Source organism: Emys orbicularis, chromosome 9 (assembly GCF_028017835.1).
Source record: "Emys orbicularis isolate rEmyOrb1 chromosome 9, rEmyOrb1.hap1, whole genome shotgun sequence".
Taxonomy (NCBI): domain Eukaryota; kingdom Metazoa; phylum Chordata; order Testudines; family Emydidae; genus Emys; species Emys orbicularis.
Genome location: NC_088691.1, coordinates 71,457,662 through 71,472,923, shown reverse-complemented (window position 1 = coordinate 71,472,923; position 15,262 = coordinate 71,457,662). Strand labels below are relative to the sequence as shown.

The 15,262-nt window shown below is 42.9% G+C and overlaps 1 protein-coding gene across 1 annotated transcript in view; it reads left to right on the top strand.

Moving 5' to 3' along the window:
- COL4A4 (collagen type IV alpha 4 chain) overlaps window positions 1–15,262 on the top strand; it is a 119,862-nt gene that overhangs the window by 61,237 nt on the left and 43,363 nt on the right. Inside the window, exons 12-15 of the mRNA XM_065411412.1 lie at window positions 2,466–2,630; window positions 9,308–9,380; window positions 12,560–12,666; window positions 14,671–14,854. Coding sequence (XP_065267484.1) covers window positions 2,466–2,630; window positions 9,308–9,380; window positions 12,560–12,666; window positions 14,671–14,854 — 529 coding nt within the window. The remainder of the gene's footprint in view (window positions 1–2,465; window positions 2,631–9,307; window positions 9,381–12,559; window positions 12,667–14,670; window positions 14,855–15,262) is intronic.

Below are 15,262 nucleotides of genomic sequence, written 5' to 3'. Positions count from 1 at the left end.
CTGTTGATTTCAATGGTCTTTGAGATCAAGTCGCAGAGTACATAACCATGTGCTTAAATGGGATTTAAGGTCAAGCATACACTTAATTGCTTTGCTGAAGTGGGGCCTAAGTGAGGTTGTTTGGATGTTAACCGAGAGCAGAATTTATACCAGTGTTTTGCTATTCCAGCTTAACTCCATTTTCTTCAACTGTGTATGATCAAATATAAATGTTCTTTTATTGATATATAGCTATAATAATAAATAATACTTCTGTTCATGGGCGGCGCGGCGCATAGGCTGGGGAAGGCTGTGCCGACCCAAACAGCCCGACGTGGCCCTGCCCATGTTCCTCCCCGAAGCCCTGCTTGTCCTTCCCCCTTGGCCCCAGCCCAGGCAGGCTGCTCCTCTTCAGGGAAGCAGCGTGCTGGGACTGGGGCTAGGGCGGCCGGGACTTGGGATGGCTGGGGCCATGACTACATATGATAAGAGTAGGGTGACCAGATCACACAGGTGAAATATCGGGATGCGGGGGGGGGGGGGGGGGGGGCGGAGAAAAAAATAACAAAAAAATGGAGCTCCACACCCCGCCCGCCCCCGCACCAGCTTGCCTCCACTCCGTCTCCACCTCCCCCCTCCCTCCAGCGCTTGCGCCGCCATACAGCTGATCAGCGCAAGCGTGGGAGGGAGGGGGGAGGAGGAGGAATGCAGCGTGTTTGGGGAAGAGGCAGGGTCAGGGCGGGGATTTGGGGAAGGGTCCACTGGGGCAGTGAGGGGGCGTGGCTGGGGGTGGGGCCAAGACGGGGATTTGGGGAGGGATCCAATGGGGGAAGGAGGGGGCGGAGTCGGGCGGGGTGGGGGCGCGAGCCCGTGTGCCAGCCCGGAGCAGAGGCAAAATATCGGGACAATTCACGTCCCGACCGAAGGTAGGTCGGGACGCGGGACAAATAAGCAAATATCGGGACAGTCCCAATAAAATCGGGATGTCTGGTCACCCTAGATAAGAAAGCCATTTTCTAAATGAAAGCAAATTCTCAATATAATCCTAGGTGAATGCTTCAAGAAGAGAAGTATTTTTTAAACAGAATCATGGGCGGTGGCACAAGATTTAATAGACAAATGGTGAATGGCACAAGATTTAAAATAATGTATGTAATAAAAGGGAAGGGCTCCAGTGATAAAAGCAACTAAATTCCCCTCCTTTATAATTAAATTACTTCACATTGAAACCAATGTAATAAAGAAAAGGTGATGTATTTTAATTATGAATGGTTCCCAAATCATAATTTCAACTGGGACTAAAAGCTGTCAATTGCACAAGGTTTTAAATTGACATTTCCTATAATCCCATATAGGTCCTCGAGGGGATCCTGGATCACCAGGTCCTTCTGGAGAGGAGGGGTTGATTGGACTAACTGGTCCTCCGGGCCCATCAGGAAGACCTGGTGAAGATGGAGCAAGTAAGAGATCATAGACTTATAAACATAAACTGTGAGCTCTATATACTGTCCTTGATCCACCTGCCAACAGAAACTGAGCACAGACCCAGGGAAGTCATGTGTTATTTTAACCTTTGCAACATTCAATGTGGGGAGGCTGGGTAAAACAGGGAAGGTGATGTTGAGTGAAGAAGGATTACCTGGCAGTGGGGGATTAGCTGGATCCTTTAACTGTTCATTTCAGGGTTTCTAATGTTGGAGTGTTTTAAAAGGTGAAGATGACTTTTTGTAAAGAAAGGGTAACTGGTTTTTATATCAGCACAACTTCACTGAAGCACACTTTCAATTTTAACTTCTTTTTAATTTTTGTTGTTATTGCTCACCTGTGTGTGTCCCATACATACACACACTCTCTTATATATAATGGACAGGACTTATATTAACCTCTGTCAGAAAAGACCTTAATGAAGAGGAGAGGGCAGCAGGACTAATGTGTTCCTCCTCTCCCCAGGAGTCTGTAACAGCTCTTTAGAGCCAACATCACATGGTTAGGTCTCTGACTTTGCAATGGAATAGCATGTCCGGGTGGGGGAAAACATGGCATTCACTTTACATGGCATCCTCTCCATTGGAACTAGTGAAAATATAACCTTCTAAACCACTGGTAGTTAACTCTGCTCCTTGCTGTCCCTTCACGTGAGGGTGGCTAGCACATGGTAGCAAGAGCAGCAAAGAGGGCACTGGAATAGGGGGAACAGTTTCTCCACAAGGCTGGAGCTTCCTTTCCCCATGGATCCTGAGGAACCAAAGGATTTGAAGGCCATGCCCCTGCCTCCTCAGCAGCCTCAGAAACCCATTTCCCCTGAGGTAAATACGAGTTACAAATTCCACAAGATAAACTTCAGAGACCTTGGCTTTTCTAGCCCCCCCCCACCCCCCATAAAGCCTTTTCATAGGAGGTACTGTATGGCCCATAATTTCTTCTTCATAACTCTTAAATATTCATAATTGCTCTGTATAATTTATACTTACCTATTTTCCCGATAGGCCTCCCCGGTCTGCCAGGAGCATGTGGGGAACAAGGTCCTAAAGGTTCTCAAGGGGACCCTGGTCTCCCTGGAACAGCTGAATCAACTCCAGGAAGACCAGGGTCTCCAGGAGCACCAGGATTACCAGGAGCACCAGGAAGACAGGGTTTGCCTGGACCACCTGGTAAGAGAAACAGTACAAGTGTCTTGTGTGAGGAACATTATAAATAATTAATAGATTTATGGAGTCAGAACATGCTAATAGAAATGGTATTTTCTTGTAGGCCTGCTCTATGGTGTTGCATCTAGTATACAGTAAATACAATACTTTATTTTGTTACTCTCTTTAGAATATTGTTGATTCTGTTTGAGAGGATAGGGGCCCATTCTTTTTGTGTGTGTGTGTGTGTGTGTAGCTTTTGAGTGGGAGGTCTTTCCCACTGTATTGGATTAATTAATTTTACAGCTAGGACTCCAACTGTTATCATTCTTATGTGAGATGTAAGGGAAATGTTTTTTACTATTAATTTTTTCATAGGAATCGTTAGCATAGAACCAATTTCTTTCATGTCTTTATATATTAAACTAAATCTAAATGTTCACCAGTAATCGTTGAGGTGTCAAGGTTTAGAAAGAAGCCAGCGTAGTCATTGTAAATAGCGGATGGCCTAGTTCTGATGGCTGTGCTGGATGATAGAGAACAGTAGAATTGTTGGAAGATTCCAGTGGTGAAAGGACAGTTGTAGGTATTCTTGCTTTTTAAAAAATATGCTGTGCCTGATTTTCTATTGTCGTGCACCTTGTGCAGCCGTTATATCAATGCAAAAAGGGTGTAAAAAGTCACTATGTCTGAACTGTGACATTTTGCAGTGGTGCAAAATGACCGCACGAGGTACATGGCAATAGTGAATAGACACACACTCTGTTCATTAATCATTTGAAAAGTATTTTTTCTTCAGGCCAGATCCTCAGCTGAAAACCTGGCTCTAATATTTTAATAGTTATTAAAATGCATTATGTAGTATATTAATTATTTGTAGGTTAAGTGTTCGAGTTTAACTTCTTTTGCTTCAGTGGAGGTACTCCTGATTAACACCAATATAATTGTGATTAGAATCAGGACCTTACTCTCAAGTTAAGCCTTAACTAACAGAGAACTACATCAATTAAAATGCATGGAATGTATGTGTCTAAATTGCCTAGATTGCTTTGAAAATCTCAAGCTAAATCCAGAAGTCATGACCAAAACAGGGGAAAATGCCCCAAATCAACACCCATTAAAAGAGATATGAACCCCAATATTCTAATACAGAAAAAGGCCGTATCAGAGAGTAGAAGTGGACAGGAGTATTGCCTATAATCTTATTTTGATCTCTTCCATCCTCTAGTCTTACTCCAAGAACAATTCCATACGCAGTGGCTTGTAAGCCATTTCATAACATCCCTAGCTATTTATTGAGGATCCCAATGAATGAGATAGATGGTGGAAGGGAGAGAATATGTCACCTAAGCTGTAAAAATATTCAGTCCAAAGAAGTGCCCTTTTTCTTCTTAAGGTATAGTTTGTCATGGCAGAGGACTTCATGGACAGCAAGGAATAAAAGGCCAAATGGGACCCCTGGGAAGAAGAGGTGAAAAAGGAGAAAAAGGCAAGTATGCATCAATAACCGATTTTAATGCAAAGGAGATCTTAGCTGAGCTCCATCCTTTTGTTTCACCATTAAAGACCAGAACCTGCAAGCAGAAGTCGAGGGCAGCTCCCTAAATGGAGGGCTTGGAGCATCAGGCCAAGTCATGAAAATACGGTCCAAATTTTCAGCCAGCTTAATGCCATTGAAGTCAGTGGAATTACTCCAGTAGAGAATTTGTTCCAGAGTGTGTAAAGATTCCACATCTAGTATAGGGAATCTCGTGACTTTTGTTTCCTGGGGCTGTGGTGGAATATAATAGGCCTTTACCCACTTACTTCCCCACCTGCATACAGAAAAAAGAATGAATGATATTTCTGTTTATATTGTATATCACAACCAGTTCGAAGTTGTTTTCCTACATTTGTGTAGGGAATCACGGCCACTGTTCATGTGACCTTGGTCCTGCTGGCCCACCTGGTAGACGAGGGCCACCTGGTCATCAAGGAAGGAAAGGACAGATGGGATTTCCTGGAAGCTATGGAGAAAAGGGTGATCCAGGTTTCTCTGGCACAATAGGACCAACAGGACTCCCAGTGAGTAATTCTTACAAGTTTCAATTAAAAATAAAGTCAACAAAAACTCACTTCTCCAGGAAGGGAAGTGTCCATTTGGAGGAGGAAGGGGCAGAAGACACTTGGTGCTTGTACTCTTGTATTGCATGCAGTATCAATTTGGCACCATTCTCTCTGGGGTTTTTCAGCATTATGACTAAGGCTCTTTGAAGGCTACATTTTTCCCTCTTATTTGCTACAAAGGCAGTCCCCAGTTTTTTTATTTCTCAGTTTCCTTTGGGGAGTTGATATTTTTTTGTTGGTCTGTAAAGAAATCCTGTCCTGTGGAAGGCTGGGCTAGAAGAGAAAATGTTGGTTTTATATTAATTGATCGGGAAGGTTTTGGATGGGTTATTTTTGGTTTTTTTGGGGGTTGCCTTACTCTCTCTTGTGCTTCTGGTTTAGAGAAACAACCATTTTTCTTGGAAATATTTTAGACATACACTATTTGCCATTGAAGATTGTTGGGCTTTACTTAATTAGATTATGGGGAAAGACTCCCAACAAAATGTTTAAAAGGCAAGAAATATCAAATTTGAGTCACATGATGTCAGCAGGGGAAAAAGCAAACTTAAGTCTACACACAGCCACAGATTTTTTATAGTTATATTCAAGATCATCAGTCAAAAATAATAAAAAAAAACCTCCCAAAAACTCCCTCTACATGATATATACTTTTAATACAAACTAATGCTTTCCTTAATAAAACATAGCAAGAATTTATTTTTGGAACTCACTATTACTGTTGATTGGTAGAGAGAACTATCATGAAGTTGGTAATTTTTACTCTGATTTCATTGTCATTTCAAAGTATTCCATTAATTTTTTTCTAAAAAAATATTTGAGGTGCTTAATGCAGCATTCACTGAGCTCATTTGTTTAATGAGCCAAACTGAATTTAATATAGAACCTAATGTTCCCTACAGACACTGTAATATAAAATGGTATCCAATCAAGCCAATAGTATTCATATGCAAAAAGTGCCTGAAAATGACTAGATCCAACAAATTAAAGTATTTTCACTTGCCTACGTGGCATTACTGCTATATAACAATTTCACCTAAAGAAAATAATTCTTACAAAATAGATGAATGAGTTACTGGTAATAAAAGATTTCTGTACTAGAATCATTTGATATCTGCACACAGCAGTTTATATTTTCTAGTATAGCTTTGTTCTAATATTATCAAATCTGTCATGTAATTTATCATAAACCACTTTTATAAAGAAAATAGCAAGGTGAATTAATTCATCATTACAAAACACCTCAAATGTGTGTCCACCTCTATCTTATTTATGTGCTTTTTTATTGGGAATGGCTGCCAGCAGGACTAACAAATGAAAGGAAATCTCAGCTGAAGACCTAGATATTCAGTGGGTTGATTTATATGAGGACATTTGTTACCTAATCCACAGTATATCTATTAATTCTAGACAGAGACTTATTTTCTTTAGTGTGCTTCAGGGAGTGTAATTTACACCCCACAGCTGGCCACAGTGCAAAAGCAGACTTAACCTAACTGCCTTCTGTGTATGTTTCGAGAAAATGATCTATTAGTTTTGGTCCAACGTGTGGACACTGTATCCAAGAGAGTATATATTGAAGTGCTGCCAGATCTGAATTTCTGTATTTTGTTATGTGATACAGTTACCATGAATAAGTATAAACAAAAATATGTATGTGTGTGCGGTCTTACTGTGGCTGACTCATCATAAGATATATCACTTTGCTGTACATATTTGGATATCATAAAACAGTAGAGAAATGACTTATGGGGTTTCCAAAATATTATTTCTCAGGCTATATCTACACTACCATGTATGTTGGCAAAACTTATGTAGCACAGGGGGATGAATACTCCACCCCCTGGAGTGACATAAGTTACACCAACGTAAGCATTAGTGTGCGCAGCGCTATGTCGGCAGGAGAGCTTCTCCCACCGACATAGCTTATGCCACTCACAGGGGTGGGTTTTTTATGCCGACAGGAGAGCTCTCTCACATTGGCATAGAGTGTCTTAGCCAGATGGCCTGCAGAGGCGCTGCTGCAGCACTGTACATGTAGACAGGGCCTCAGAAAACATCACTGTGATTCAGATGTGGAATTTAAAGAAATGGCTGCAGAACTCAGTGTTGTCAACTCCCTCAGTTTTATTACTGGCCTCACACAGGGGCACCAGGTTTGTATAATTTTTGGTGGTGCCCAGAACAGGTCCAAGTGCCGCGCCCCCCCCCCCCCCGCACCTGCCTTGTAAGCCAATATATATTTTTTAAAATAATGTAAAATGTGAGGGCTCTGGGGTGGGGCTGGTGATGAGAGGTTTGGGGTGTGGGAGGGGCTCAGGCAGAGCGTTGGGGTGCAGGGGTGCAGGCTCTGGGGTGGGGCCAGGGATGAGGGGTTCACGATGCAGGAGGGGGCTCAGGGCTGGGGCAGAGGGTTAGGGTGCGGGGGGATGAGGGCTCGGGCTGAGGATGAGGGGTGTGGGAAGGGCTCAGTGCTAGGGCAGAGGGTTGAGGTGCAGGGGGGTGAGGGCTCTGGCTGGGGCTGGGGCTGAGGGTTTTGGAGTGTGGGAGGGGCTCAGGGCTGGGGCAGAGGGTTGAGGTGCAGGGGGGTGAGGGGTCTGGCTGGGGGTGAGGGCTCTGGGGTGGGGCGAGGCTGAGGCTGAGGAGTTTGGGGTGCAGGCAGGCTGCCCTGGGGCTGGGGCCAGAGAAGAGAACCCCCCCAGCCCTCTCTCCCCCGGCAGCACACTCACCTCGCACGACTGTCACTGCATGTGCTCCTAGGGCCCCTCTCAGGTCCAGAAAGCCCCCTCGCCTCCCCTCTGGTGGGTGCCGGGGGGGGGGAGGGGCTGCTATCACATGTGCACCTCCTCCCCTGCTGCTGCCCCTCACTGTAGCCTCACTGGGGGTGGGGGATGGGGCTGCCCCTTGCCCAGCGTGGGGCAAGAGTAGTGACTGCGGGTGGGGGGGGGCCCTGTGCTAGTGGAGGGTCATGCCGGAAAAGGGAAAGGTCTGAGGCGGAAGGGCAGGGGCAGGGGTAGGGTCTGCCTGCTCCGGCACTAGTGGTTGGGGGGCACTAGGACCCTGTGGCAGCAGTTGATGCTGGGAGCCAGCAGAGCGGAGGCAGTGCTGAGCTGCAGGGTAGAGGCTGGGACGCTCTGGGGCCCAGGGGAGGCGCGTGGGTGCAGCAAGTGGGGGCCAGGGGACACTTGGGTGAGGTGCGCGGGGGCAGCAGGCAGGCCGGGAGAGAGACCCGGCCCCAAACATTGGTGGAGCCGGGCCCCCAGGCCCTGAATATTGCTGTAGCCTGGGCACCATGGGCCCATATAACTCACTGCCCTTGGTCTCACAATATTTATTTTTTCCCCCTTAAAATCCCAGCTCCTGGAGTCAACTGATGATGCAAGAATAATCTTTCTTTGTTTTTTAAAGTACATTTTTAGCCTTTATTACGGTTGCAAAGAAAAGTTTTGAAGCCATGACCTGAGTGTTCCTCAAAGCTCAGAATCAGGAAGGCAAAGAAACACACCCATAAATTTATTATTTTTAAAAAACTCATTATGTTTAACCCAATCTGATGATTTTTTAATGTTTTGGGTTGGCAATATGAGCAATAGTTCATCTGCATTTATCGACTATCTGAGGAGCTGTAGGTATGCACATTCGAGAAATGTGCACCAAAGAGACATTTCAATATAATCATATAGATTTCTTGTAGGACAAAATTTAATTTTTTCTTTAATTTTTTTTTATTTGAAATAACTTTTTGCTCTGAAATTTAAGCCAATTATAATAACAAATAAATAAGGTCAAAATCCAAACAAAATATTTCAAAATTATCAAAACAAAATGTTTCAATTAACCCCAATTGACCATTTGTTTTCAGATTGTTGGCTTGTGAAAATGTAAGTTTTCAACTTTTTGTTCCAATTTGGGATGGAACATTTTTTTGAATTCTCAGAATTTTTCCCAACATGGGAACATCATTTCCTACCCCGTTCCAGAAAATACTTTGTTTCCTCTAATCCATTTCAGTTATTGAAGTCTTACATTTTACTTGTAACAAAGTAATAATTCAGTAGGTACAACATTTTCAGACAAATGAGATTTTAACTTAACTGCATCCGTTCAAACGCTGGTCACGACAAAGCAAATCAACTTCAGCTGGCACAAAAGATTTTATTTACCCACCCATGTGCTCTCACATAGCATGGGCCTGATCCAACAGCCATTGAAATCCTGTTGGCATCAGTGGGTGCTGGGCCAGATGCTATAACGGGAAGAGCATCTAAATACTACAACTTGCTTTAGTCTTAAGACTCTTAAATTTACATGCCCTGGTTGAATAAAGACCAGGGGCCTGATTCCTTGCTCCATTACTATGATTTTACATAGTTGTATCTCCCTGGACATCAGTGGAGTTATTAAAAACGATACAAAAACAATGAACCTCCTTCTCTAAGGGGATCCCATGAGTTACAGTGGTTTTTTTCCTCAGTGTGTTGCTTTGATTGCTGTATATTTGGAAATAATTTTAGAACACCAGAGATATGCTATTTATTGTGATTCATTACTTGAGCTTAAATGGTTAAAAATTCATATTTTTTTTAAATCATAAGGGCAAACCTGGTTCTTCTGGAATAACTGGTGAAAAAGGAGAAAAGGGTGACCTGGCCAGAGTGAAAATCAAAGGTAAACCTGTATTTATTATCATCCATTGTATTTCATGTACTGCATGCAGGATAATAACAGGAGAGGACTCCATGCTTGTAAAATTACACAGACTCTTTATTAAAGCAGCCCAGAGGTGCTAGCACTGAAGCCAAGTTCACACAGATTGATTTCCTGTTGCCTCCTCCAAAATCTTTCCTCCTGCAACCTGAACTCCTCCCTCCAAATTCTATGCAGATTGCATAATAGCTTGCCATTGCTGCTACCAAGTGACTATTAATATGTCACATGAATATTTTTATTTAGGCACTTACAGAGACGTACACAGTTAGGACTGAGCAAAAATGGGAAATGACTGCCTAGGAAGAAGGAGTACTGTGGAAAGGGATCTGGGCATCATAGTGGACCTGTAACGGTGGGTGACTCACCACTGTGGCGCCTCCTGCTGGCTGTCCTGGGAATTAGCTTGGGGTTTGCCAGTACACCCTTCTCAGATGGTGTCTCGCCCGTTGTCTCATCTGTCTACACCTCCAGGACCCGCGTCGTCCTCTTCTGGACACAGCCCTCCAGCTGTGCCCCTCTCGGTTCTTTCCTCCCTTCTGGGGGACCAACAGTCCATAGTCCAAACACTTGCCTCAGTGGCAAACTGCAGTCCCGTTCTAGCCGCTTGTCTCAGTGGCAAACTGCAGTCCATTCACCGGTCACTCCCCTCAGTAGCAAGTGGCGGGGGGGAGAACCCAGGCCCACCCGCTACTCCCGGTCCCAACCCAGGGACCCTATAGCCGGCAGACTCGTACTGCCCCTCCTCCAACTCTGCCGTCTCCTTCCCTGGGCCACTTCCCCGCAACCCCAGCACCTCCTCTGCCTTTGTATCGGGGCCTCACTCTGGCAGCCATCAGCCTGGAGCTTTCTCATACTCTGCTGACCCTGCCCAGCACTGCTCTGTCCATGGTGCTCCAGCCCTCTAAGCAGCCAGTCCTCCTCCCTCAAACTCCAGGGAGTGACTGCCTCAGCCACCCCATCACAGGACCACAAGCTAAATATGAGTCCACAGTGTAACACTGTTGCAAAAAAAGCGAACATCATTCTGGGATGTATTAGCAGGAGTGCTGTAAGCAAGACACGAGAAGTAATTCTTCCGCTCTACTCCGTGCTGATTAGGCCTGAATTGGAGTATTGTGTCCAATTCTGGGCACCACATTTCAGGAAAGATGTGGACAAATTGGAGAAAGTCCAGAGAAGAGCAACAAAAATGATTAGAGGTCTAGAAAACATGACCTATGAGGGAAGATTGAAAAAATCTGTCAGGGTGGTTAAACACTGGAATAAATTGCCTAGGGAGGTTGTGGAATCTCCATGATTGGAGATTTTGAAGAGCAGGTTAGACAAACACCTGTCAGGGATGGTCTAGATAATACTTAGTTCTGCCATAAGTGCAGGGGACTGGACTAGATGACCTCTCGAGGTCCCTTCCAGTTCTATCATTCTATGAAAATGCAGTTACTGTGTGCATATAAAGATCATTGGGTTTAAATTGTTTCCTGAAATTCCCTAAGCCTGCCTGTCACTGCTACCTCTCCCCAAACTAAGCACACTCCCACCCAGAGAAATTCAACATCTCTGTGGCCTTTGGAAACCATCCTTCTATTTGTCAGAGTTACACTTAATCACTTAGGGATCAAAACCAATAGGTGATCAATCACACAACTTGAATTCTAAAAAAAATGTTGAATGAATTATTCTATGAACAAGAAATATAATGAATAAAGTATTCTTCACAAATAATTCATTATCTGTTTGCACATGTGTATGTGCTGTAGGGTGTTGGTGTGCTGTCACACACATGCACAGACTCTGAAGCAGCACAAATTATTCCTGGTTTATTTGCCATAGATTTCCTGAGACACTGGTGTGAATCCTTTGGAGTTAATATTTTTTGCCAAGTTTAATTTTTGCAAATAGAGTATTTTCATAAATGTTCAGGGAAAAATATAAAACTCTTGCAATTAAATTACTCCACATTATTTACCATGCTCCAGCATAACACTATGAGTGAAATCCTGGCTCCACTGAAGCGGATAGCAAAGTTCCCACTTAATACAATATGTAAAGAGAGAGAGAGAGAGACACCCACCTCCCATATGTCCTCATGGTATCCATATGATAAACTGCAATTTTGTGACAATTGCATGTGACAATTACATTTAGTTGTTTCATCTGCATTCTGCCCATAAATGCATCTCCCCAAAGATATACAACTATGCTAACATCCTAAATCTTTGAGCAGTTATGTCAATCACTGAAAACAAAACAACAACAAAAACTATCATAAAAACATTTCTTCCTTGTGCCCAAATGTCCTCAAAACTACACTGCTTTGAGGTGCAGTTTACACCCCTGCATTACTGTGTGGTTTAAGGTTCAATATCTTGTAACTATGCATAACTAAAAACATGAATCTTACCTAACTGAAAAAGGGAGATTCCCAAATTGCTTCTAGCTCTTGCAGTCTACTGCAATATCTGATTTTAAAGACATGACATTTTTATGTACACAAAAGTGATTTTAGATCATTTATAGAGGCTTCATTAGTTTTAATTTGTCTCTTCTTCTGACCGTCGTACAGATAGATAGATTATGCTAAATAATAGATCTATCTTTAAAGGTAGAAGAGTGCAAGTCACAGTTTCAATAATGAAAAAAAATTCTCTAAAGCATTTGTTGGAAACCGAACATATGCACAAACAGGACAGATGGTGGTGTGATGTAGAATATCGGTTTTACTGACACTCATTTGGGTTGCATAATGTGGCCACTCCAAACTCACGGTAATTACGATCATGTAATCTAACCTCGCATATCACAGGCCAAAGAACTTCACCCAGTAATCTCTGCATCAAGCCAGTAACTTCTGTTTTAACTAGGATGTACCTTTGAGAAAGAGATCCAGTCTTGATTTAAAGACTTCAACCCACCACAATCCTAGATAAATTGTTCCAAATTAGGAGAGATGAACAGAGGAAGAAACTTAAATCCTTCATTAAAGAAATCCCACTTTATGAGCTAAAGAAAATTTTTGTAGAGCCTCAGACATTTTGTCCAAATATCAATAATGATTACCTATCATTCAGAGGAGCAGAAAGAAATAGACAAACATCTGCTATATATATTACTCTAAGCTTCTTTTTAATTGTTTTAAGGAATAAAAGGAAAAAGAGGACCTCTGGGGGATCCAGGGCTTCCAGGCCAAAAAGGTACTGCCGGCAGAGATGGAGATCCAGGATTGCCTGGAGAGAGAGGAATTCAAGTATGTTTAACTTTGTTAGCAGCTGTTTCATTCTTTGTTTTGAATTAATTTCTCATTTTACTAAAAAATCAGTAAATTTCCAAATTATTTACAGATTAAACTGTTTTATATTTTCCTAGTAACCTGAAGCTAACTGCTGACAAATGAAAAAAATCTAACTTCCTTATACAGACACTGCTCTTTATTTTAGGGATCTTAGGTGTATTTTCTGAATATACTGTATCTGCATGATGAGACTGTGAATACACAAACGCTACTCTGATCCCATTGCCTTCAATCTCTCTCCATTAACTTCCTCCTTCATGCCCTAAAATTTGGCTTCTGCCCCATCCACTCCACTCCAATGAGTTCCTCTTGGTAAAATCCCAAGATTCCCTTCTCCACCCTTCTCTTCCTGTCCGTGGTCTTTGACTGGTGAAATCTTTGTGTGAAAATCACCTACCTCATTCTGCTCTGATTGCTTTCAGGCCCTCATGAAATCATTCCACTCACTCCCTTTTCAAGTCAAATTCAAGGCTTGACAATGTAACTTCTCCTTAGCTCTCTGCTTTGGTCTCCTTTTTGGTCACAGTCATCTCCTGTGATTTCTTTGCTCTACCCATCTACTCATCTAGATCTCTCCTTTGTGTCCTTATCCTACACACATCTATGCACCTTTCACATTCTGTGTATGGAACTCCCTTCCTGACCTTAGCTGCTAGGCCACCTCCCTTTAAGTATCTTCATCAAGGTGGTTTATAAAGGATAGCCCTATATACAATACAAATAATTATCAACCCAGTTGCATGCACTAACTTCTTAGTAATGTAATACCATGGCTATCACAATCAAGCAACTTCTCCTGACATTTACTGCTTGTGAACTTGGCATAAAACAGTTCATATGACAGTATGTGAGTCACAGACTTCTATAAAGTAAAACAAATATCTCAAAATGATTGTTATTTTAAAAATCTTTATTTGCAGCCTTCCATCCTTGTTTGCCACTTCTATTTTACTCTTGTACATCTTGGTGTTCAGCACACACACAAACTCATTTTCCTCTGAAGCCCAGCTTAACCTTCCAATCCTGCAGGAATGTGTGGTGCTGATACATTCTAGTTTGTGGCCATTCTCCACTCTTAATTTTATTTTAATTTCCTTAAGTGGCAGAGATGCCTGAGGCATTCAGATCATGGCTTTCCTTTCATATCCACCTTCAAGTAAAAAAGGGCCAGGCAAGGAGGCCAGAGAATTAGGTTAGCTAAGGCCATTATTTCATTAGCCAAGCAGTAAACTGGTGTACAGTCCATTGAGCCACGGAGGCATAGCTTCCATGTGTATCTATCTACCAGATATTCCTATTAAGACAACCTTGTTCAGAGCACAGACTTTAAGGGGTTTCCTTTAAGTTGTACATCAGATGTACAGAAATATTTAGCTTTGATCAGGACTTCAGTTTTAAAATGTTTATCAACAACTTGATTGAAAATGATCTTAGACCAGATTCCACTCTCAGTTACTCCTCATCAACCCCACTGACTGCAGTGTAACTAAAAGTGAAACTCACTTCTTGGTGAACGGCTTGCTCAAGTTTTTCCAAGCCATTAACTATCTCCAAAATTCATGCATGCGTTGAGCCAAGCAGTCCTGTGGTCTGTCCCAAGGAGGATTCTAGCCTCTACAGCTACCCTCACCTAATTCCCTGCACAAAGCCCATTCACTCAGGCTTGGGGAGGGCAAAGGAGGGATTGGATCTTACCCAGAGAAGAAATTGGTTCTTTATTTCAGGGCCAACTACATGTAGAGTACTGTAAAGTTACTGAGCCTATATTGCAGTTTGTAAGCCTACCACAAGATTAATTTTAAAAAAAATCACATGTATCATCCATTTAGTCATTTCGTTGTGTAACCAAAGATTTTTCAAATATTGCTCTAATACTGGAATTAATGAAAGAAAGCAAATGGGCTAGTCTTATGGAGCTTATATATATATTCTTTTTTTTTCTTTTTTTTTTTTAAATAGGGTGATGGTGGATCAGCACTGCCAGGTGATAAAGGTTTTCTTGGGGCACCAGGACTTCCTGGTTCAAGAGGGCCTATGGGACCATCAGGTTTGGGATTTCCTGGCCCACCGGGAATCGGGGGTCATCCTGGAGACCCAGGAAGTACTGGTATAAGTGGGCTACCTGGTCAAAAGGGTCAAAAAGGTAAGTTTGAATCTTAACATTAAAAACTCTCTCATTGTATATGTGCTTGGTAGGATTCAAGTAATCTGCTTTTCAACTGGGATATCTGCATTCAGGAGCGGACAGAGGTGAGGCATAAGAAACGTGAAATATCTGTGAATGTTGATTCACTGAGGCCCTGAACCTACAAACCAATACACCTCTACCCCAGTATAACGCTGTCTTCGGGAGCGAAAAAATCTTACTGCGTTATAGGTGAAACCGTGTTATATCGAACTTGCTTTGATCCGCTGGAGTGCGCAGCCCCGCCCCCCCCCCCCCCCCCCCCCCGGAGCGCTGCTTTATCACGTTATATCCGAATTCATATTATATTGGGTCGCGTTATACCGGGGTAGAGGTGTACTTCTGTGATGCTGGTGGGACTACTCT